The sequence below is a fragment of the Panthera onca genome, chromosome D3 (assembly GCF_046562875.1).
Source record: "Panthera onca isolate mPanOnc1 chromosome D3, mPanOnc1 haplotype 2, whole genome shotgun sequence".
Lineage (NCBI taxonomy): Eukaryota > Metazoa > Chordata > Mammalia > Carnivora > Felidae > Panthera > Panthera onca.
Window position 1 is genome coordinate 79,371,068 of NC_138350.1, and position 23,505 is coordinate 79,394,572.

General features: G+C 45.1%; 1 protein-coding gene across 6 annotated transcripts in view; it reads left to right on the forward strand.

Moving 5' to 3' along the window:
• The first annotated feature begins 1,810 nt into the window (after positions 1-1,810).
• The window catches only part of ZCCHC2 (zinc finger CCHC-type containing 2), a 71,285-nt gene continuing 49,590 nt past the window's right edge, over positions 1,811-23,505 (forward strand). For all 6 annotated transcript variants that reach the window (XR_013551202.2, XR_013551203.2, XR_009604446.3 and 3 more), the window contains exons 1-4: positions 1,811-3,074; positions 18,075-18,186; positions 20,994-21,070; positions 23,352-23,423. Coding sequence is in view for 3 of the 6 variants with exons in the window: in XM_060614023.3 (XP_060470006.3) it covers positions 2,121-3,074; positions 18,075-18,186; positions 20,994-21,070; positions 23,352-23,423 (1,215 nt within the window). In the remaining 3 variants the exon portion in view is untranslated. The remainder of the gene's footprint in view (positions 3,075-18,074; positions 18,187-20,993; positions 21,071-23,351; positions 23,424-23,505) is intronic.

The window sequence follows — 23,505 nt, forward strand, 5'->3', positions numbered from 1 at the left end:
ACACACGATATCCCAATCTGGACAGGTGACTCAATACAGACCTGTATCCAGCCAGACTAAGACGATTATTGGTTGCCTAAGGTATTTCACCCTGAGCTTTAGAAATGTGGGAGTAGATGAGCTAGAGTAGAAGATTCCAGGGAAGTTGAAGCTGACAGACAGCAAAAGGGAGCAAGGATTGTTAATTCACAGTCCTTAACAAAGTTTTCTCCTGATTGTAATGATGTCTACGTAACACGCAAAGAATGTAAAGAATTAGTAAATTACGTGGAAGAATGGCTCTCATATACTTTGTCAATCTTAAATGTGTTGAAAATAATTCCTTCTCCCTGCTTTATTGCTGAAAACTGATTTTAGGCTTCAGTTCAGCCTTTTACTGAATTATAAATTAGCTTCTTAGGGCATAAACGTGAGATAAAGGGCTCAGCGAATGCTCTCCCACAGATGCCCCAATATCTCAGAGTTACAGTGTCATTTCTGTTTTTTACATGCTCCTACTATACAGCTGTAGTAAGACTTAAAACAAAAAGGATTTAAAAGTAATCCCACCTTTTCAAATTAACCTTCAGAAAATCCAGATAGGTACTAAAAATTGGGGCTATATTAAAAAAAAAAAAAAAAAAAAGCCACAATGTGAGAAAGACATTTTGAAGGTACTCAAACCTTTAAAAAAAAAAAAAAAAAAAAAAAAACCAACTAAAGAAAAATAAATAAAGTTGAGAGTCTGTCAAGGTGGTATCTTATTAAGTTCGAATCACAGGGAATTTACACGGGCACAAGGATCCAAAATGTTGGCGTCAGGCACAGAAACGTTATTTAGCAAGTAAAACGATCCCCAGAAGATGGAGGCGCGGGCGGAGAGGGACTTTTGCTAAACTGTCCTGGAAATGATTTCCCAAAAGCGTTACAGATCAGAGGTAACCGTTAGGCCAGCGGCGTCCACATCAGCATGCCCCCCACTCCGCCCAGAGGCCGCGGAACTCCTCGGGTCGCGTCGCCTCCGCGCCCCCAGGGCCGCGCGTCCCCATCTCCGCACCTTGCAGCCGGCACACGCCGTGGGCGCTCGCTCAGCTTTGAGGCGTCCGGGCCCCCTAACCACAGCCACAATCCTGCCTCCCGAGCCAGTTCCCCGATCTGCAACTCAGAGAGTCAACACAACCGATCCTTGTGAAGTTGCGGGGGGAATTATGCCACTGCTGACTACCCGAAAGTCGGCCAGGCTGTGGAGACTGAAAGAGCTCGCCTTGGGTTAGCGCGCTCACTTCAGAAGAACCTCCACTCGTAGGACATGTTCAGTGCGGCGAACGGCGCTGGCCGAGGTGGGGCGGTGGCCCAGGCGAGGAGACAGAACAGGGGAGTCAGTAGTCAAAAACAGGGCTAGGGCCCTCGGAAAACGTGAAATGACCTCCGTTAGTCCTCTCACGTGGACCTCGCAAGATACTCGCCGCGCTCGGCGAACCTAGCGATCCAGCCACCGCCCCACCGTCCCACCAACGTCCTACCCTAAGCTAGCAAAGACCAGATATTAGGACCGCGCGGAAGCCGCCGAGAGAGAGGGGCGGTCGCGTAGCAGTTGGGCGTGGCTTCTCGAAGAGGCAGCCCTTGGGGGCGGGGAGAACTACGCAACCGTCAACTCTGGCCTCTGATTGGCTGAGGTGCCTGCGCGGAGTCCGCAAGCGTCTCCGCCCGGCCCGGCCGCTCCTCCTCCTCTCCCAGCCGCTGGGTCCACACCGGCTCGCGAGGGAACCGCTCAGGCGCCGCCGCCCCAGCCCAGTGCGGACGACGGGAGAGAGGGAGGAGGAAGGAGAACACACTCGCTTGCTTGCTCCCACCCGCACTCGGGCTCCTAGAGCCGGCGCGGAGCCCAGGGGGAGGAGCCGCCGCGGGCACGCCCCGCCTCCGGCCCGGGAAGACGACGCCAGCGACCCCGCCGGCCGGCCACCGCCCCCCTCGCCGGCCGAGACCCGCCCCCGGCCCCGGCCCCGGCCCCGGCCCTCCCCCGGCGGCATGGAGGGGCCCAGCTCTTGACGGCAGCGCCGCCGCCTCGGCTCCCGCCCCCCCCTCCCGGCCCCGCCCGCCTGCCCGCCCCCGCTCGCATGTCCGCGCCGCCTTAGCCGAGGATGCTGAGGATGAAGCTGCCGCTGAAGCCGACGCACCCCGTGGAGCCGCCGCCCGAGGCGGAGGAGCCCGAGGCAGACGCACGGCCGGGCGCTAAGGCGCCGCCGCGCCGCCGCCGGGACTGCCGCCCCCCGCCGCCGCCTCCCGCGGGCCCGCCGCGGGGCCCCCCGCCGCCGCCGCCGCCGCCGCCGCCGCCGCCCCGGGGGCTCGGGCCGCCTGTTGCTGGCGGAGCAGCGGCGGGGGCGGGCATGCCGGGCGGCGGCGGCGGGCCCGCGGCGGCGCTGCGCGAGCAGGAGCGGGTGTACGAGTGGTTTGGGCTGGTGCTGGGCTCGGCGCAGCGCTTGGAGTTCATGTGCGGGCTGCTGGACCTGTGTAACCCGCTGGAGCTGCGCTTCCTCGGCTCGTGCCTGGAGGACCTGGCGCGCAAGGACTACCATTACCTGCGCGACTCGGAGGCTAAGGCCAACGGCCTCTCGGACCCCGGGCCGCTGGCCGACTTCCGAGAGCCCGCCGTGCGCTCGCGCCTCATCGTCTACCTGGCGCTGCTGGGCTCGGAGAACCGTGAGGCCGCCGGTCGCCTGCACCGCCTCCTGCCCCAGGTGGACTCGGTGCTCAAGAGTCTGCGCGCGGTTCGGGGCGAGGGTTCGCGGGGCGGCGCGGAGGACGAGCCCGGCGAGCGCGGGGAGGACGGCGAAGGCGAGGAGGACGCAGAGAAGGACGGTTCCGGCCCGGAAGGCAGCGGCGCCGAGCCCCGGCCCGGCGGCGGGCTGGGCTTCAGGGCCCAGGAGGAACTGCTGCTGCTTTTCACCATGGCTTCGCTGCACCCGGCGTTCTCCTTCCACCAGCGGGTCACCCTGAGGGAGCACCTGGAGAGGCTCCGCACCGCGCTCCGCGGGGGGCCCGAGGACGCAGAGGTGGAGGTGGAGCCGTGCAACTTTGCCGGCCCCCGGGCCCAGGTAAGGCGCGCGAGCCTCCGGGCACCCGCGTTGCGGTCACCGCCCCGGCGGCCTCCCCGGCCTGGCTTTCGGATACGTCTTGGCCGAGCCTCAACCCGGCGCAGGTGGCTCGGAATACCCACCCCACGGCTCCCAGCCCGTAACACTAACTAATCTTCGTTCTGCTGGGCGGTTCAGTTCCACTCTCCCACCCTTCCCCCCCCTTCCCCCCCCCATGCACACTCAGGCACCCGCCATAACAGAATGCTCTAGAAGTCTCTTCCGTGCCGGAGTTGCCACGGAAAACATGGAGCTTTCAGCCCGGTCCCCCTCTCCGAGGCAAGGTCTCGGGACGTTTTTGACTTGGAGCATCTCTCGCCCCAGGTGCTGGGAAAGGCGAAGCGCAAAGGAGACTGTTAGCTGCAGTCTGGCCCCGGGCAGCGCCTTCTCTTTCTCGCCATCTGGCGCTCTGGTTACAGTTTAAAGCTCTGCCTTATCCCCTCGCAGAGGTGTTCCAAAGGTGCGCTCCCGGCGTGCTGCCCGTGTCTTCAGCACAAAGGGGCTCTTTTCGCTCCGGCAATGCTGAGTTTAAAGGGGTCGTAGGGTCTTTTGGCTCCTGATTCTAACTTGATGTTCCCAGAAAAAACACTGAGGTGGAGAGCAGCGAATCGACTCAAACTGGATGGGTATTAGCGCAGGTTGTCTGGGTGAAAACAAACAAACAACAACAACAACAACTGTCTTAGAGCTGGCTGCTCACGCCCTTTACCTCTGGCATAATTTATTTTCTATCAGGCTTCAGTCTTGCCTACATAGTTGAAGCAGGGGTATTTGTCGGGCCTTTAATGTAGGCATAAATGTTGTTTTCTAAAAGTTGTTAAACACCAAAATGTAGTCGACAAGAACCCAGATGAATCACTTGTCTCAAACATAAACGAAGATGAAATTATGTAGAGCTGTAAAAGCATCTAATAATAATCTAGGCCCAATATGAAACCCTTGATCCTAACAACGTAATGGAGGGGAGGAGAGTAGGTTTCAGAGTAAAAACTGTGTGCAATAGAGTAAAAACTATGTACAATAACTTTATTTTCGTGGCGCATAGTTATTTAAAAGGTAGTAATTTGGTTGCCATCCTTTTCAACTTGGATGATCTACTGGAAAAGGGGATTTTTCCCTTTCCCTTCTTGAAAGTTAATTCAATTTATGTGTCTTATGTATCTTTCAGTACTCTGGAACTAAAACCGGACTTTGTAATTTTTCTAAGGGCTGTGTGGACTCCATATCCATCGAATCGAGGAATTCAGGAGCTAGAAGGGATTTGGCAATAATCTAGGCTGAGCCCCTCCTTTTTAAAATGAGGCTTCTATGAAGTGACTCACATTGTAGGATGTATTTTATCCAACTCCAATGTAGTAATGCTACTACTCTATTTTCTTGGTGAACTTGAAATTTGGTCATGTAGTGTGTATTTACTAGTAATATGCAACTGTGTATACTGTTGATAAAAGTCCTTTTCCACTCCTAGCCTACTCACTAAAATAATTCCAAAAAGTCGTATAAGTCACTGTTAAATTTGGAGAAGAAAGCCTGAAATCAAAAGCAATACTTATGTCTTATTTTTTAAAATTTCTTATATATCGCCGAGATAATCTTAGATCGTAGATATAGTAAAAATGCCGCACAGTGGAACAGTTATATCATTCCATTCATATCATTCCCGCAAGGATAACCGATTTCTGATTTTAACTGCCAGGAGTCTGTTTTTCCTTTAAATTTTGCTTGTAATGAGAGGGTCTGAAGGCGACTAGAGAAGGGGAGAGATACGTGCAACCTAGAATAATGAGATTTTTATCTTGACTGCAGTGTGTGGCCTTTTCTGGCATCCAGTGAGTGCTGGGAGGAGTGGGCAAAGTGAGGTCGGGCACTCTGCCATTAATTTCAGGACATTATTTCTCAGGCAGTGCCCTGTGCTAGGGCCATCAGTTGAAATGAGTGAATAAATCATAGGGGATACACGTACTACAGGTGACGCTGAAGGCTATTTTTAGACATCGGTGGCGTGATGAACTTTTTTCTCGGTTAGCATAGGGTTACCGTAGCAAATCATTCACGTCTCATTAAATTGTTCTGAGCCCGCACTTTCCGCTTGTTAGCGTGGACTCCGTGGCCCTCATCTGTGGCTTGTTCTGGCCCTGAAGACATTTCCGCGGATTTTGTTGCTCCCAAGCTGTCACTCTAAAGGCAGTTGATGGGGGTGGGTAGATTTGCATTTTCATTCGCTGCAGTCCAGACCAGCTGGTCCTCGGCCTTCCGCCGGCTGTGCGCGGCCGGCGGGAGAGGGCCCACCTCGGAGTCTGCAGCGAGGCGCCCGAGTGTGGCACGTCCCTCTCGAGGAGGCGCCGCTGCGCGTCCGAGGGCCCCCGGGTCACGCGCCGCCGCGGACAGGCGGACGCGTTTGGGGACCCATCCCTCGGGGCACCTCCCCTCCCCCTCCCTGCAAGATGGCGGCTGCGGCCGCCCACGTGACTGGCGCGCCGGCCCCGCCCCTGGGAGGGCGGGCTGAGGCCGGGCCGCGCCTCCCCGGGGCTCCCTTAGGCCTCCGAGGGCTAGGCCGCCCGGGGCGCGGGGCTGAGTGGAGAACCACGTGGACGCTGTGCTCCGAGCAAGGCAAGGGGAAATTCGTGTGGCAGCCTTTCATTGCCCCGGAAGTAACCTTTCAGACACGTGTGTAACTTTCCGCCAGGAATCATTCCGTTTCTTATTACTTTGATCCATACAAAACGCACATAAAGTGGAATTAATTTCCTTTTCCATTAGAATAAGTGAACTGGCCCGGAATAGCGTTTCTGGCTCTTTCAAGACTTGTATTCGATACCTAATATGCAACAGCTGCTTTTTGAAGTTTTTGTGTAAAAAAACTAGTAGAATCTGTGCTTTAATACGAATTTTATGTTAATTATATGCCTTTCAGGTTGACCAGTGTCAGCAAGTGTGTGGTGACAGACCGTCGTTACGATGCAAGTAGTCGAGGTGACAGTCCACAAACTTACCACTAGAATATGCTAATTAGTTCATTTTAGACAAATGAAAGATTTAAGTAGATATTTATATTTAAAAGTAACATGCCTTGAGTTTTGTTATGTGATTTAGAGTAAATGTTACATTGGATTATAGCTTAAGTATTGCCTTTAGGAGACTTGTGCGTGAAGTTCATGTTCTTCAAGTGCTGTGGACTGCCAGTCACTTACATAAAATTCAACATACAGTATTAAGTGTTTTAGGAAATTTGTGCGACTGACGTAGTTCTGTTAATAAAGTTACAGACTGCATATGTAGCATACCTGGAAAAAATCAGTTTTAAAAATGGGTCCCTTATTAGTGGGGACCCAAACTTAGTGGTTTGTTAACAGTAGCAACAAAAAACTGTATTTTAAAAGATACTGGTTTTGTTGCTGTTTCATTGAAAAGAGGAAAGACAGCCAAGCTTCCTATCTTTGCATGCATAACGACGCTCTGTTCATCAAAATGGATATTCTGCATTTGGAGATTTAGCCCCCAATTAACAGCACAAAGGCAGAAAAACATAAAATACATAAGCTATCATAGGAGTGGTTAGTGGTTAATATTGTTGGTTTGGCTGTGTTCTCTGCAGGTCGTGTTTTCAGTATCCTCAAAACATAGTTGCTTGGCAGATAGCTTGAATAAAGCTTAGAAACTGAAATTTTCAGATAGTATTTAGTGCAGTAGATAGTATTTAATGTTATTTGGACTCACAAAAAACATACTTGAATTCAAAAAAGTATTAAGTGGCCGTGGGTCCTTTCCTTGGAAAAATCAATCAAGATACTAAAAAAAAAAGGAAATTTTGCAAAATTGTGGCTTCCTCATGGCACAGGTGAATTAGCCACGTGGTACCTGACAGAGCAGTAATCTCAACTCATTTGTATAGAACACGTAGTGTACTGGTAGTGTTGGGACCTGGAAAAGAAGACTTCAAAAAGAGTTTTAGCATAAAGGCTCCTACTCTGAGATAACCAGCATGTGTATGTGGCAGCTATCCTATGAGAGCACTGTCTAAAAATAAGAGAAAAGTCAGCGGTCAGGATTTCTGCTGTTATTATATTAGGCACTAACAAGATGCTTTCTTTCTGAAAGTGATTTTTAAGAACGGCTCTAATCTCCCAGGTAGTAAATACTTTTATTTAATTGTTGGCCACTGCTGGGGGATTTTTAAATGAACAGTGTCCCTGGAGCAGTGGGCGCTAAGAAGGCTTTCCTCACTCCTACTGTGGGGATAATAACAGTACTTAGGTGAGATTGTGAGGATTAAACGAACGAGTGCTTGAAGAATAACGTCTGACGCATGATCTTCAATAAACGTTGGCAATTATCGGTAAAAGTTAAGCCTTGTCTGGAGGGTGATGGGAGAAGAGTGGGTAGACCGTCTCACAGACTGGGAGTGGGGAGCAGAAGCAGCCGTGCCTTTTATAGGAAATTTTAGGTTGGTTTGGCAGCAGCGAAGTATACAAGCAGCTCAGCTAATAAATGCCATTTGAAAGAGGCTTTGAGAATATCAGAGTTAGTGATTATTTTCGTAGAAAAATGGGAGTGACTGAGATCCTCCACTGTGTAGGGAAAGTCTTTCTTAGACCACAGTAGGAGGAGAGGGTGGTGGAGATGGGAAGGAAGCAACTTCTTTTCCTCAAATTAACTAGTATGGTATATCTACACCTTTTATGATATTTTTGTGGGGCAGGGCACGGGAAGTGTGCCTTAGAGGCTACCAAAGGCCTTGAAGGGTGATAGCCCGTTTAGCACTAGACTTGGCTTAAATTCCTACTCTGCCGCTCTGTGACATTAACCAGGCTACTTAAGTCCCTGAGCTTCAGTTTTATCTTCGAAATGGGGATAATAACTTTCATTTCAGGTTGTGGTGATTGAATTAATGAGATAAGATGCAAAATAATTCGCATCCTGTCTTGAGCATGAACGTTCTCTTGAGAATGATGCTCAATGCATTTTTCTTTTCCACTGAGATGCCACCATCCAGATGGTTAAATCAGTGGTTTTCAGGAACGGACGTGTTTTTTTTCTCTTCACCACTTAATAAAAGTCCATATGATACAATATTTTTCATATTCTCTATTATCATACCTCTAAATTGATTGGTGTTCAGGAAGGATGGGTAATTGGAAAGGTAGTGTTTGAGCCATGTATTTGGGGCAGTTATTTGTTATTTGTTATTTTTATTTTTTTAATTAAGTAGGCTCCATGCCCATCGTGGGGCCGGAACTCATGACCCTGAGATCAAGAATCGTGCGCTCTGCTAACTAAGCCAGCCAGGTGCCCCTGGGGCAGTTATTTTTAATATTTACGTTATAGAGATCCAGTGTGTTACAAATAAACCCAAAGGAAGCATTTCTCTGGGTCACAAATTATTGAAATACATATTTTCTCCATATTGGGTTTGGGGATAGGAATAGGGGAATATATGTATTCCATATTTGGATTATCATTAACTCCCAGGCAACCATACTTAAATCTTTATCCGGTTTTCACATTTAGCTAGGAAACTGGCCTATAATTTAAAGCTATTTTGCAGTTTTTTTTTTAAGTTATATGATTGTTTGTTACTTCAGAGCACAGCTTGGAATCCATGCACTTAAAGGAACATTTTATACTTTTTCTATAGAAGCTATTAAATTGGCTAATTTTTAAGCTGATTATTTTTGTCTTTCTTTGAGGTATTAATTTTTTTTTTTTTTTTTTTTTTTTTTTTTTTGGTAAGAGCAAAAAAAGACCTGCACTACCCCGGAAGCAGACTGAGCTTCACTTTTATCAACTTTTTTTCATTATGGAGGACTTGTAACAGAGGATGCCTTGTCACAAAAGCCTCCTTCATGCAGTCTATGTAAACAGTCGCTCTGGAAGCGTGTTTGTGTTTTAGGTGGCAGAGCTGCTGGGTGCCCCGTAGTCCATTTCCCTTCTGTTCTTCCTATGCTCCAGGGAACATTTGGCCTCTCATTCCCCTCTAAATGTCTTGGCTCGTTCGGAGTGTTTCATGCTTATTCAAGAAGTAATTTATTTGAGGTCAGATTTAGGTTTTAAAAAGGTCACTTTGGCAAGTTGTTTGGTCTTCACAAGTTTCAGGCTGCTCCGAATAAAGTAGGGGTATCGTCGCCGTTTCTTGCATGTAATCGCTGTGAAGATGAACCTGATCACGTGTGTGAAAATGCTTGGCAGACAAGGGTGAGTTGTATATATCGTTTGATCTGTCCATCGTTCAAAGAGGGAATAGCACAATTTGCAGTGGATGAACAGAAATGCAAAAGTTGGAAGAGCTGATAGGGTTTGGGTTACAGGGGACCTTGACGGTCTGGTGAGAGGAGAAGGTTGTCACCACGCTGCTGTGAAAGCCGTTGAGGAGACGTGTGTGCGCGCCAGTGGTGTGTCTTCCTAGAACAGCCACCGACGCTTTCTTTAAACGTGATGTGTGTGAAAAGCGTGAATCGTTGATTCAGGAAAAAAAAAAAAAATCTTCCAGACTAATCTGGTTCTCTCAGGGAGCGATTTTACTTCTTATCACTCTGATTTGCTTGATGACCTTAATCCTCTCTTCCCCTCCTACCCTGAATCTACTCTTTCCTCATCCTTGCTGTCACCGTTCTCTTTTGGGACTTTATTCCTGACGGATTCCACTTCTTTCAGCCTTCCTACCTCTTACCTGTTGGATACTCCTGCCAGTGTGTCTTCCTAAAGTAGTATTTGATCATCTCACCTGCCTCACAGTGACGGATGGAGCCTGGCCTCCAGTAGGTCTTGGGACCCCAAATCCCTTTTTCCCACTTTTTTCACACATCATGCCTCCCAGTCAGAGCTGGCCTATGTCATCACCTCTTGCATGACGTTTGCTGGAATTGCCCCTGTGATTCTTTGCTGCTTCTGAATTCCAGTAGCATGTATATTCTGTGCTGTAAATTTGGTACTTCTATGATTTTTTTGTTTTTTTCCCCAAAAATATTACTTTGAAATATTTTTAACTTATAAAATTGACCTTTCCTCCTAGATTTTAAGTTCCCCAAAGGCTTAGACATCGTGTCCCTTTTTTTTTTTTTTTTTTTTTGGTCAGCATTGCATATATCATACAAAATCACTTAAAATTTCCTATGCTTAGGCTTTTTAGACATGGCTCTGAAAAATACCAATATGATAAATTACTTTAAAACAAAGTACATTAGGAAGTTGTTGTTGTTGTTGTTGTTTTGTCTTGTAGGACTTCTATTTTTCAGCTACTTTAACAGTATTTGTAGCTATATAGTCCAGGCACAACTTTTTTGGAAATCATAAAAGGAATTGCTTCTTTAGGTGAAAAGCATAGAACAGTATATATTTGAACTGAATCTTCAATGAGGAAATGCTGAGTAGGTGTATTTATTAATTATTCTTTTAAAATCAGACCATTTATAGTCCATATTAACTAAGTTTTGTGTGTGTGTGGGGGGGGGGGTATAAATTGGTGCAAACGTATGGATGATGTTTGATAGAATGGAAAAAGTCATAAATTACAAACCATTTTCTTATTTGAGTAGTTGTTCGTAGTTCAGTTCCAATTTATGACTTGTTTGAGGACCAGCAGGAGTCAGATACGGAGTTGAGATAGGACCTTGCTTAGGATCAGAAAATTGAAAACTTATTTTGGTCACTGAAATGAGCCATCTACAGTCTAAGAGTTGGGGAAGTTTTTGTTTCTTATTAGGAATATCTTGTTGGGATAGTAAAGAGACATAACTTTACCCCGATATAATTGTCTTTTGGGGAGGGGAGTATCAAATGATTGAAATTCACTGCTGGTCCTCGAAGCGACAACATGATCCCATAGTGTTTGGAGACTACTTCTTGTGGAAGAGGCCATCATGCGTACAGAGAGGGTGCCTCATGACAGCCGTGGTGTGTGGCTTTGTTAGTTAGGGAAGGTGCCTCCTCTAACAGGTGGCGTTAAACACAGTCCTCCTAATGCAGTGTTTCTCAATCTGTCACATTTATCAACTGATAAGTCACTGTCAAGGATCCTTTCTGAACTCTGTAAGCTTCCATTTCTGCATGCTTCCAGGAATGTTTCCCCACCGGAGCTGAAGGCTGCCCATACCTTTGTCCGGCCTTCCATACCTTTGTAGTTTGTGGTCCAGTATAGTTCCCACCTGTCCACGTGTCAGCTACACATGCCACCTACACATGGCACTATTCACGTTGAAAGCAGCAACCTGAAGGCAGTTTTACAAGGAAAACCTCAAGGCCAGTGACGTTTCCTGGAGTGAAAACTGCTGCCCTCGCTTGTCTTCCATTCTCCACTGCTCTCCTCCTCAGTAGCCTTCTTTATCAGCCTTCTTTTTTTCTTTTAATGTTTATTTATTTTTGAAGGAGAGAACAAGAGAGACACATTGTGAGCAGGGGAGGGGCAGAGAGCGAGGGAGACACAGAATCTGAAGCAGGCTCCAGGCTCTAAGCTGACAGCACAGAGCCCGATACGGGACTCAAACTCACAAGCTGTGAGATCATGACCTGAGCCGAAGTTGGACGCTTAACTGACTGAGCCACCCAGGCGCCCGCCCTTAGCATTCTTTGGCCAGCTTCCCTAATTGCACGTGCTGCGAGTTCAGTTCCCTGGAAAAGACAACTTCAACAATTTTAATGGTTTTTAAATTTGTGATGAATTCACAGAGTTCCGCAAAATACACAGAAAGATACAGTGATGTTTGCATCTGTCATCGTGTGCCACCCACCCAGTTGTAGTCCACCCCTACTCTGCACCGGTCACTGCCGTTAGTGCACAAGTGTCATGGTGAGGAGAACTTGCGTAGCTGCAGTCGCTGTGGCCAAGTCCGGTCTGGGGGCCGTGGTGGTAGAGAATACACGCGGGCTCAGTGACCTGTCTGCCCTCTCTCCCCGCCCCCATTCAGTAGCTAGAGTGCACTTACCCTGGCTTTAAGAAGGTTCTTTCTGCCACATTCATCTTGATGAATCACCTTATCCCCACACTTGTAGCCACACTAAGTTCGGAAGGAAGTGAGCCTGCGATCCTAGCAGAGATGCACCTGGGCGGTCTTGGAGCGGCTGAGTGTCGCTGTCCCTCCTCTGAATGGTGCTGCAGTCACGGATGGTACGGCTTTCACACGCTGCTTACCAGTCTCGTCTCTTCTCACACGGCCTCTGCCTTTCCTCATGTGCTGGAAGGTGGTGCAGACAGAACTTTGGGTTGGGGTGCACTCTTTCATGGAGTAGACATGAGGCAGGCGCCTGCCTGGTCCCCCACAGCCTCTTCAAGAGGAGTCAGTAACTCTCACATCCTTCCCAGCTTCTTCCCTCTTTTTCCACCGAAATGGATAAAATTTGCCATCTCAGTATTGTTGCTAGTAACGAATCATTTTCTAACATTCAAGGCTTTCTATGAATCTTGCATAAATAATAGCTGCTTTAGTTGCAGCCTTGGTTATTGAAAGAAGAGAGTTTAAAATCTGTAACTGTGTAACAAGTTATCCCCAGACTTACTGGCTTAAATCAACACCATTTTGTTATGGTTTCTCACAGTTTTGTGGGCCAGGGATTTAGACAGGCCGCTAAGAGCAAGGACAGCTCGTCTGTTGTGGGGTGTCCGGAGATGCAGCTGGGGACTGGAGGTCATCTCTCAGTGTGGTCTCTCTAGCGTGGCATCCTCAGGGCAGTGGCACTTCTTACACGGTGTCTCGGTAGGCCCCGGCTTGCAAGGCTTCTTGCCCTGCCCTCTCCCATCCCGGAATGTTCCTTCCCTCGTTCTGTTGTTCACGCAAGCCTCGAGAGCCAGCCCAGACCCGCTGGCTGTGGAATTAGATCCACCTTTCAGTGGAAGGGGTATCAAAGTATTTCTAGCTATATTTAATCTACCACAAAACCTTAACAGGAGGTTGTTGTGTAGTAATGTTAGCACTGTCTGTCTCACTGGATGAATGTACAGACGTCTGAAGAAGTTTGTACATTTTTTTTTAATTTTTTTAATGTTTATTTATTTTTGAGAGAGAGACAGAGCATGAGTGGGGGAGGAGCAGAGAGAGAGGGAGACACAGAATCAGAAGCAGGCCAGGCTCTGAGCTGTCAGCGCAGAGCCCGATGCGGGGCTCAAACTCACGAACTGTGAGATCATGACCTGAGCCAAAGTCGGACACTTAACCGATGGAGCCACCTAGGCGCCCCAGTTTGTACATTTTTAAAAAGCTGAGACAGTCTTAATTTCTGCTTTTTTAAAAAATACAGATTGCCTTGTTTTTTTTTGGTTTTTTTTTAACGTTTATTTATTTTTGAGACAGAGACAGAGCATGAACGGGGGAGGGTCAGAGAGAGAGGGAGACACAGAATCGGAAGCAGGCTCCAGGCTCTGAGCCATCAGCCCAGAGCCCGACGCGGGGCTCGAACTCACGGACCGTGAGATCGTGACCTGAGCTGAAGTCGGACGCTTAACCGACTGAGCCACCCAGGCGCCCCTCCTTGGTTTTTTTTTAATTAAAGTTTTATTTACTTTGAGATAGCATGAACGGGAGAGGGGCAGAGAGAGAAAGAGAGGGAAAATCCCAAGCAGGCCTTTCACTGTCAGTGCAGAACCTGATGTAGGGCTCGAACTCCCAAATCGTGAGATCATGACCTGAGCTGAAGTCACAAACTTAACCAACAGAGCCACTCAGGTGCCCCATCTTGGTATTTTTAAATTTATTCTACATCAGGGGACTAAAGGAAACATGTAGAAGATTGTTAGATGAGCCAAAATAAACTCCATCTACAAAGAACAGAACAACGGTCACATTGGCCTCCTTTTATTTGTAGATGGAGGTTATTACCAGAGAAGAGTGTCTGTCCAGCCACTTGACTGTTTCACAGACTTTCCCTACATTTGAGACATCCCACGTCAATAGTTGGGATGGATATGCATGTATAAAACTGAGATCTGAGTAATCTCTGGAATGAACGACCTGTCCAGCCTGCCTGTGTTACGTGACATGTGGATTTGAGCTCACCAGGAGCTCTTAGTGCAGACATGCCATAGACAGAAAAGGCTTTGCTCAGATGAGTTACAGAAAGAAGAGCACACACATTCTAATGTATTTTGTGTTCCTGTGCATATTTTGCAGGCTTAGAATTTTTAAGCTTCATCTTCTTAATCCAAGCAGAGGAAAATTCTCCACTTTTCACTTGGTCCTAACACTTTCACCTAACTAGTCTTTGTAGAATGCCAATTCTGCCATGTCATTTATCGTGTGTTTTCCTAGGAATCTGAACTTGATAGAACAGTGGGTGTAATTCCTGTCTATAAGATTCCATTAAACCAGTAGTTCCCATATTTTATGGCTCCCTTCCCCCTACTCAGAGTTAAGAAAGCATATGTGACACGTGGCAATGGGAGACGGAAGAATGGAGAGTTATTCACCGTTGAGATCAGTAAACTTGATTGTGACCTCTGTGGCTCATGAGGCATTAGATTATAAAATTTACAATTTTATTAGTTTAATAAAAATTTAGATAGTTTCTAAACTTAGTCTAACTGCTATAAATGGTTTTATAGCATTGATGCATGCTGACATTTGTGAGGGGTGGGACTTAATTAGTAGGTATTTTGTGGGTTGATGAACTTATGTCCTTAGATAGAAACTCCAACTCCATTTTTCTCTCTAGGTTATTAAATAAGAGGCCTTTTCTTGGCTATTAAAGTGTGTAACTTGAGACTTCAAAAATGTGATCTTGATTATGAAGCAAACTACTTTCTCATCGTTGTTTCAATATATTTGTGGAGGCAGCGTAATAAAATCATTTTAAACATAAAAAAAAAAAAAAAGAGGTTAGAGTAGGAGAGAGCCAAAGCATAAGAGACTCTTAAAAACTGAGAACAAACTGAGGGCTGATGGGGGGTGGGAGGGAGAGGAGGGTGGGTGATGCGTATTGAAGAGGGCATCTTTTGGGATGAGCACTGGGTGTTGTATGGAAACCAATTTGACAATAAATTTCATATATTAAAAAAAAAATAAACATTTTTTATGTTCTATTGTGGTAAAATACATGGACATAAAGTCTGCCATTTTAACACCTTTTTGAGTGTAGCATTAAGTCCATTCACATTATTGTGCAGACATCACCACTATCCATTCCCAGAACTTCTCTTTTATCCCAAACTGAACCTCTATATCCATTAAGCAACTATTCCTCTTCCCCTTTTTTTTTTACTCTAGGCCCTGGTAACCACTGTTGCTTTTTTTTTTTTTTTTTTAATGTTTATTTTGGAGGAGAGAGAGAGAGAGAGCCAGAGCAGGACCTGGGGAGGGGCAGACGGGGAGACAGAGAATCTGAAATAGGCTCTAGGCTCTGAGCTGTCAGCATAAAGCCTGATGCAGGGCTCAAACCCATGAACTGTGAGATCATGACCTGAGCTGAAGTTGGATTAACCAATTGAGCCACCCAGGCATCCCTGCTGATAACCACTATTTCTACTTTGTCTCTGATTGTGACTATCCTAGGTACCTCATTTAAATGGCATTACACAATATTTGTCCTTTTGTGCCTGGCTTATTTCACTTAGCATAATGTCCTCGAGATTCATCCACGTTGTAACATGTATTTTTTAGGCTGAATAATACTCAGTTGTGTACATATGCCACATTTTGTTTGTCTCTTCACCCGTCATTGGGGCATTTGAGTTTCCACCTTTTGGCTATTGGGAGTGATGCCACTAGGAAAAAATCATTTGCTCAGGTTGTTGCTTTCAGTTCTTTTGAGTAGACACCTAGGAGTGGAATTGCTGGATCATATGGTAACTCTGTTTAAGTTTCTGAGGGACTGCTGTGCTGCCTTCCACCACGGCCTCACTGTTTTTTACATCCTTGCCAATAGCTGCTATTTTCTGTGTTTTTGGATTATAGCCATCTTAATAGGTGTGAAGTGGTATCTCATTGTGGTTTTGATTGCATTTCCCACATGAAGATTGTTTTTTTTGCATATTTTGCGTTTGTATTTGAAGGTGTTATTTTTAATTTATGAACCATGTATGCGCAGTGTAGAAAAATATTCTATAAAAAATGGTCAGTGTATTCAACTAAACTTCTTCCAGCTAACACAGGTATTTGAGAGGATTACAGTGCTTTATTCATATCAATTTGTGAAGTCCTTAGAGCAGTGTTAGGCCAATGTGGTTTTAGTCCTTTGCAGTAAATGATTATATGGTCTGGAATAGGATATAGGTAAGTTTGTTGTTAGAAGAATTCCTGTGTCTGCCTTTTACTGTAATTTTGAAAATTGGTGAATGCCATCATGTTAAATGTTTTGGAAATTGGATGTTGACAAAGAGATCTTTGCTTTCCTTCTCATTAAGTGGTTCTGTAGAGACAAATACTTACTTCTTTGAGTTTCTACAGGAAGACAAACTATAAGGCTGGAGCTTAGCTCCCAGGAGTATCTGATGCGATGCTTTATTCCCAGAAATAGAGCTATAACCTGGCAGCCCAGACCCAGGGTCAGGCCAGCATGCAGGATTAGACAGCAGAACAAAATATTTTCTTTTTAAAAAAAATTTTTTTTCAGCGTTTATTTATTTTTGAGACAGAGAGAGACAGAGCATGAACGGGAGAGAGTCAGAGAGAGGGAGACACAGAATCTGAAACAGGCTCCAGGCTCTGAGCTGTCAGCACAGAGTCTGATGCGGGGCTCGAACTCACGGGCCGCGAGATCATGACCTAAGCTGAAGTCGGCCGCTCAACCGACTGAGCCACCCAGGCGCCCCAGAACACAATATTTTCAATTAGGATTCTTGGGAAGCGTAGGGTCTTCTCTTTACTTCATTTCTAAATTTACACAATTTTTATTTACAGATTTTTTAATGTTTTTATTTATTTTTGAGAGAGAGAGAAAGAGAGCGAGCGAGCATGAATGGGGGAGAGGCAGAGAGAAGGAGTCACAGAATCTGAAGCAGGCTCCAGGTTCTAAGCTGTCAGCACAGAGCCGACGCGGGGCTTGAACTCATGAGCTGCGAAATCATGACCTGAGCTGAAGTTGGAGGCTCAACCGACTGAGCCACCCACGCGCCCCTACACAATTTTTAAAAATTAACATATATTATTTATTGCAGATTTGTAGAATTGTAATTGTCTCTTGAAACTGAGGTGGTTTTGGTCTGAGTAGTACTTTGAGATTCTGAACGTGAAAGGGGTAAGATGTGAGTTGTGATAAAGAACTGTTAATAAGGCTGTTTTATTTTTTGGCTTAATCAGTGTGTTGTGATAACAGTATATACGTGCCAGGGCTTTGGTTCTGGAGAGCTGTAAGGTTAGGAGGCCTTTCTGACTCCCAAGCAGCCGTTCTCCTTGGAGTAAAACTTCTTCCAGTTCACGGATGACAGTGATGGGCTGAGCAAACTCCGAGCACCCAGTCGCCGTTAGGTGGTTTAAACACTACTAATTTACTACAGTAAACTCACTGTCTGTACACATTCTTATTCAGAAAGATTTGGCAGATCTTGATAATAACCTTTTGTAAAACTTTTCCCTACCAGAGCATCTTGTTAGATTATCACTGAAATCAAGCAGTGAATAAAAATTGCTTAGTAATTAATGTAAAAAATACAATTCCTGTATATGCGGAGGGTTAGCATAGGGGAGAGCATCTTTTATATGTGTTCCTTTGATTCTGGTCACTTTGGTTAGAATTGACATCGTTGGGAATTTTGAGTAACAACGTGCAATGTGTCCCAAGAAAACTGGGACAGTAAATAATTGATAGAATATTACTATTGAGTGAAAATAAATGTTGATGCTTCTCTTTTTCCTTACCGGTGAATACCTTTTACTATTTGTGCCTTTCTGCCTTTACTGTGTAATCACCTATCTGGTCTCTAAAATTGCTGTTAAGATAGTTTCTGTTAAAAGCATAAGCCTTGACTCTGGTTTATTTGGATGGAGTTGTCTGTTCTCAGTCTGTGGAGTGGATGAACACGTGCCCCTCTTTCTTCTCTAGAGTGACTCCGCTCACGGTGACTACCCGCAGAGTCATGAGGCCAGCGTGCTGGCACGAGCCCTGATACCTCACGACGGACTTCCTGCGGCGCCGCACAGAGCCCAGCGAGAAGGTATGTTTTCTGTCCCCTTACCGGGGACGGCTGCAGAGCACTGTTCACGTTGGTTGACCCAACTCTTCTCCCTCTTTTTTTGGAGTAGAGAAATCTACAGGTCCTAGGTTTGGCTCAGACGCCCGGCCCCCACTTTTCTGAGTCTGCATCTGGGCTCCTGCTTTACAGCACTTGGCCCAGCCTGGCTTGTGCCGACCTGGTTCTGCCTTGTGGTCGGTTGCCTTAAGTCTAGTTGCACGCTTCTGGAGGGCAGAATCCTTCATGTATTCCTAAAGTGTTTGGGAAAGTGCTTTATCTGGAGAATGTGCTCAGCATCTGCTGAAAAAAGAAATTTTACAGAAGTTCTCTGTTAGAAAGTGAAGCCATGTGTTACTAGTCTATGCTTCCTGCAGTAATGCAGTTTTCAGGAGGACTGGGATGGTGGCATTGGAAGGACGTTGTCATCTGTACGGAAACGAGTTCAGATGCTCACTTCTCTTCATTTTTGGGAGTCCATTGCCCTGGGCGAATAATTGTTGAGGGGAAAACAGAGATGGAAAGCGTATGTGCCACCTGGGCGGCCTCAGACGTGTACCTCACGCTCAGTCATAGCAGCTTAGAACGACATCATTTTGTCTTCTTTCAGTCCCATCAGTCATCTTTCTTGTGTTATACATTTTTCCATTCAGGAAAAACAGATATGAATGTTTAAAAAAAGTTTATATAATTACCTATTCAGGGCCATTCAAGACCCTTAAACTACTCGACTCATAGATTCCTTCAACCAGCCCCACTGCATCTGTGAGTAACCTAAAGCAGAGTTTGCTTTTACAACGAAGGTCTTTTTCTTCTTTTTTTAATAAAAATGTTTTAGAAAAACAAAAGACTACATCCAAATGCCGACAACCGTAAGGTGGTACTATAGGTGACTTTTCTTATGTTCTTTATTTTTAAACAAATGTGTGTACTCTGTGCTTCTTAGTTCCAATTTATGAGGGTTGGAGGGTCTCCTGTTACCAGCCATTCCCCACCGTACTTCATCTCCCTCCTCTTGATTCCGATCGGTCATGACAGGGGTAACTTGAGACCAAAGCCGAAGACCCAGCCATGTTCCCTTACACGTAATGCCCTAGTGGTCCCCTGCCCCTTACTTATTAGCCCGCCAGTTTGCAGAAGTGGAGCTGCTTTGTATTTCTGAATGTAGATTAGTTCAGACGGTTTTTCTTAAATAGCATCGTCCCTCATGGAAGGTAGCAGGAAAGCTGTTGAAAGTGGCAGACCCTCCCCTCCCCCACTTAGCCGCTGTTGTGCTGCCGCTGGTCAGGAGTTGTGGGCTTCTCACCTGGCTTTTGAGATTTTCTTGCGTTTCCGTCCTCAACATTTCTCACCCACGGCGGCGGGGGTTGGGAATTATCCCAGAAGCGGCCATCGGACACTATATATTTGGAAGGTTGGCACAAAATCCTGGTAATGGTATCTCCTCGGTCTGTTATGAATGCTTACCAGTGAATTTCTGTATCTTATGTTTCATGGCCCGCAGTCCCTGATCTAGAACAATCTTCATTCTTCCTGTATACTTCTGTTACTTTCTGTCTTCTGCTTCATCTATTTTAGCTTCTTCCTCTCCAAGTAAATCCCTTCCTTTCCTTCTCCATCTCCCGACCCCTGAATTTAACAGGACCCCAGTCTGTGGAGTCACTCTCCTGACTTCTTCCCTGTGACCTTTATCTTGTTCATTACTGCCAGTCTCATTATTGCTTAAGTGCTGTTTCTTCTATTTATACCCTGAGCAACAGTTTTTTTTTTTCCCTCCCTTAAGTCCTTATATTATGGTTAGTAGACTGGCTCTCTTCAATTTGTAAAGAGATTTACTTCCTGAAAGATGATGTTTTCGTTATTTATTTTTTTAATTAAAAAAATTTTTTTAATGTTTATTTTTGAAAGAGAGAGAAAGAGAGAGAGCGCGTGAATGGGAGAGGGGCAGAGAGAGAGAGGGAGACAGCAGGCTCCAGGCCCTGAGCTGTCAGCACAGAGCCTGACGTGGGGCTCAAACCCATGAACCATGAGGTCATGACCTGAGACAAAGTCAGAGGCTTAACTGACTGAGCCACCCAGGTGCCCCAAGATGATACTTTTATTAAAGGATGTGTAACATGAGTAATTCGGGGGATTGCACATTTGCCTGCTTCTTCATTAACAAGCTGATCGTCTTACCTAGTTCAATTCAGAGTTCCTAATGTAACTTATGACCACGATTTTATCTGTGTAATACATTGTGAAAAATTCTGCTATAGTGAACCTTCATAGTTCATGTTAACGTTTGTAATGCCATTATATGATATTAAAGGTCATGTTGAACAGTTTTTAAATTCCCAGTTGGAAAGAACTTTTTATCAGTTTAATACATTACTTTTGAAGGTTTTTTTTTTCAATGTAAACAAAAACTGTACCTCTTTTGGTTTATACCTACCAAGCATAAATAATTGAATAAAGTGCTATGTTTGTGATAATTTGAATAACAAGCAGTTTTGAAGATTGTCCTCTAGAAAATGAATCTTTATTGTAGGTGCATTTTATTTTATTTTTTTGGTGCTCAGCGGAATGCTTGAAACTCTTTAGGCACTCAGCATGCTGAATGGATATAGAAAAAAAATTGTGGATGAGTGGCACATTGCTATGCTTCTGCATTTTTTTTGGTTTTTTTCATGGTTTAAGACCAGTAGTAAAGATGAAGATAAAATAGCTTAATTGTTTAACATTTGTCAGTGGGTAACTGAAACACGCGTCTAGTCTCTGTAGAACACGTCAGCATGTTTTCTTTCTTTCAGCTGTGCACATCGAGAAGATAATGTTGAAAGGAGTCCAGAGAAAAAGGGCTGACAAATATTGGGAGTACACCTTCAAAGTAAGCCCCTCTCGCCCCCAACAGATGTCTCGTGTACTGTTAAATGACCTTGTGGGGAAAAATGAAAAATTGATCTTTGGAAAAACTTACAGTGGGTTTGCTAATTTAAGAAGAAGCTGTATGTATACGTAAGTTTGTCCTTACTAAGGGAATGTACTGTTTTCAGTATGTACTGCATGGTTTGCTGAGTTTTTAATTGTGTCACATTGAAATTACTCTGACGATTTTATTCAAAATAAATAAGAGCCTTCGATTTAAGGTGGAAGTTGTGTCTTTAAAAGTAAAAGTAAGCATTTTCACTAGTATTTTTTAAATCAAGATCACGGGCATTGTCTTTTCCTGGAATGGTTTTTCCCTGATACTTTTCTCTTCCTCTTCTTTCTCCATGAAGGTTTTATTCCCTGGCCTTTGTTGCCTTGTCCTCTCATCTCTAATTGCTTTCCTGTCATGCTGTCCTTCAGGCAGCTGTCCAATTAACCATAGAGTCCGGCTCTGTTACTCCCCATGTCTCCTTTTTGCCTGTTGACTGTAATGTGGATTCCTTGTCCACGTCTTCCTTATTCCTCCCTGCTTGGGCTTCACTGTCTGGCCCTTTCTCCTGAGGTTGGACTGAACGCCTTGAAGCCAGACGGACCGACGCCACGTTTCTGTGCTCCCTCACTTCAGTTCCTCCCCAAAGGTATTGCTTGCCACACTCTAGCTGTACCTTTGTCACCAAGTCATTTCTGATCCTCCAGCAGAATGTGTTTCCATTCATTCAAGGCATGCCACCATCATAAAGTTTCCAGACTCTTCTATTTGGGTTACGTGTTTTTCCTCTCTAGTTGGTTAGTATCTAATGGAGAGCAGGAATCTTCGTCCTCCGTCATCCCACCATATCTGACTTGCTTAGTATGTTTGGTGAATGAATTTCAGAACTCTGGCTTCTGCTTTGTGGGAGACGTATCCTCAGTTTACAATTTTAAATCCTTATCTCCGAATGTTTTACTTAACCTTTTTGTAACGCATGGCATAAGCCGCCGTGCTCTCTTCGTTCAGTTACACTAGCTCTCCTTTTGTTGCTGGAGCTCTTAGCTTGTTCCTTCCCGAAAGCCTTTTTCATCCCCAGCTTAGCTCTGGAACAGTCTTCCCCAGACCATGGCACAGCTCATGTCCCTTCAAGTCCTAGCCTGGCTTAAACGCTCCCTCCCGTGAGGTCTTGCTTGGCACCCTTCTGACGTGCTGTCCTGCTCCTGTGCCACGCCGTGTTCATTGTCTCTGGAGCCCTGCTCACTGATGGGAATTCTTAAATATTCATTTGTTGTAATGGGTCTCCACGAATTAGACCCTGACCTCAGCCAGCAGAGACTTTGGCTGTCTTGGCCCCTCCTGTGTCCCTTTCACTGAGAACAGTGTCTCACATAAGTAGCTGCTCAACGAACGTTGAATAATTAAAAAACATCTAAAAGATGTGCCAGTTAATAAGGATATTTGCTTTAAGGATTGGTAGATACAATTTTGCATCTATTCTTAAATATCTGATTAATGATGGTATGATTACTTGGTGAGCCTTAGGCATTTGCACAGTTTGAGTGTCTACTTGGCTCAGATAATTGTAATGTAGACGTTATCAGTGGACCATCATCAAGTCCATGAAATTCAAAGTGTCTGAGAGGTAAAATGGCATAATAGATTCCAGTCTGGCTCTTCTGCTCACTTAGGGTCACGTCTAAGTACATTAACCATTTTGAATTTTAGTTCCTCCATCGAAAATGGAGGTAGTCAGACCTGCCCTCCACACTTTAATAGGATTTTAAAGAATTGAGGTAAAGATGAAATCTCTTCATAAGCCATAAATCCCCATAAAAAGAATACTATAGTACTTACCACAGAGGGGCAGTAAACTCTAGTTACTTCTCTGAAGAATTTATATGTAATAAGTTCCAGGAGGTACAATTTTTACCTTTCTTGGTGTATAGTTTAATACCGTCAAGTATCATCTTAGAGTCCTTCAACTTTCCCTTTTGAAAAATTACTAAAATACAGTCACGTTTTTAAAGGCAACTTTTTAAAAGAACCATGCGATTCGAAAGGAATTATTAAAGTTTTTTGAGTAGAATATGTCAATGTACAGTTAACGTTAACAATTTTGAAGAAATTCTGACAATGCCAGATTAACTTTATATTTCTAATTGTTAATCTTAAGATTTAAGTAAGGCCCTTTGTTTTACACATGGCTTTTTTTCATCTGGTTCCCGCCTAAGAAATAACCATATAATATGTGTGTTTTTTTTTAAATCAGGTAAATTGGTCTGATCTTTCAGTCACAACAGTAACAAAAACCCACCAAGAACTACAAGAATTTCTACTGAAGGTAAAATTATAGATTTTGTTGTTAAAATGGTTTTTACATAATATGTAGAACCAAAAACCTCAATATCAAAACAGACACCAAG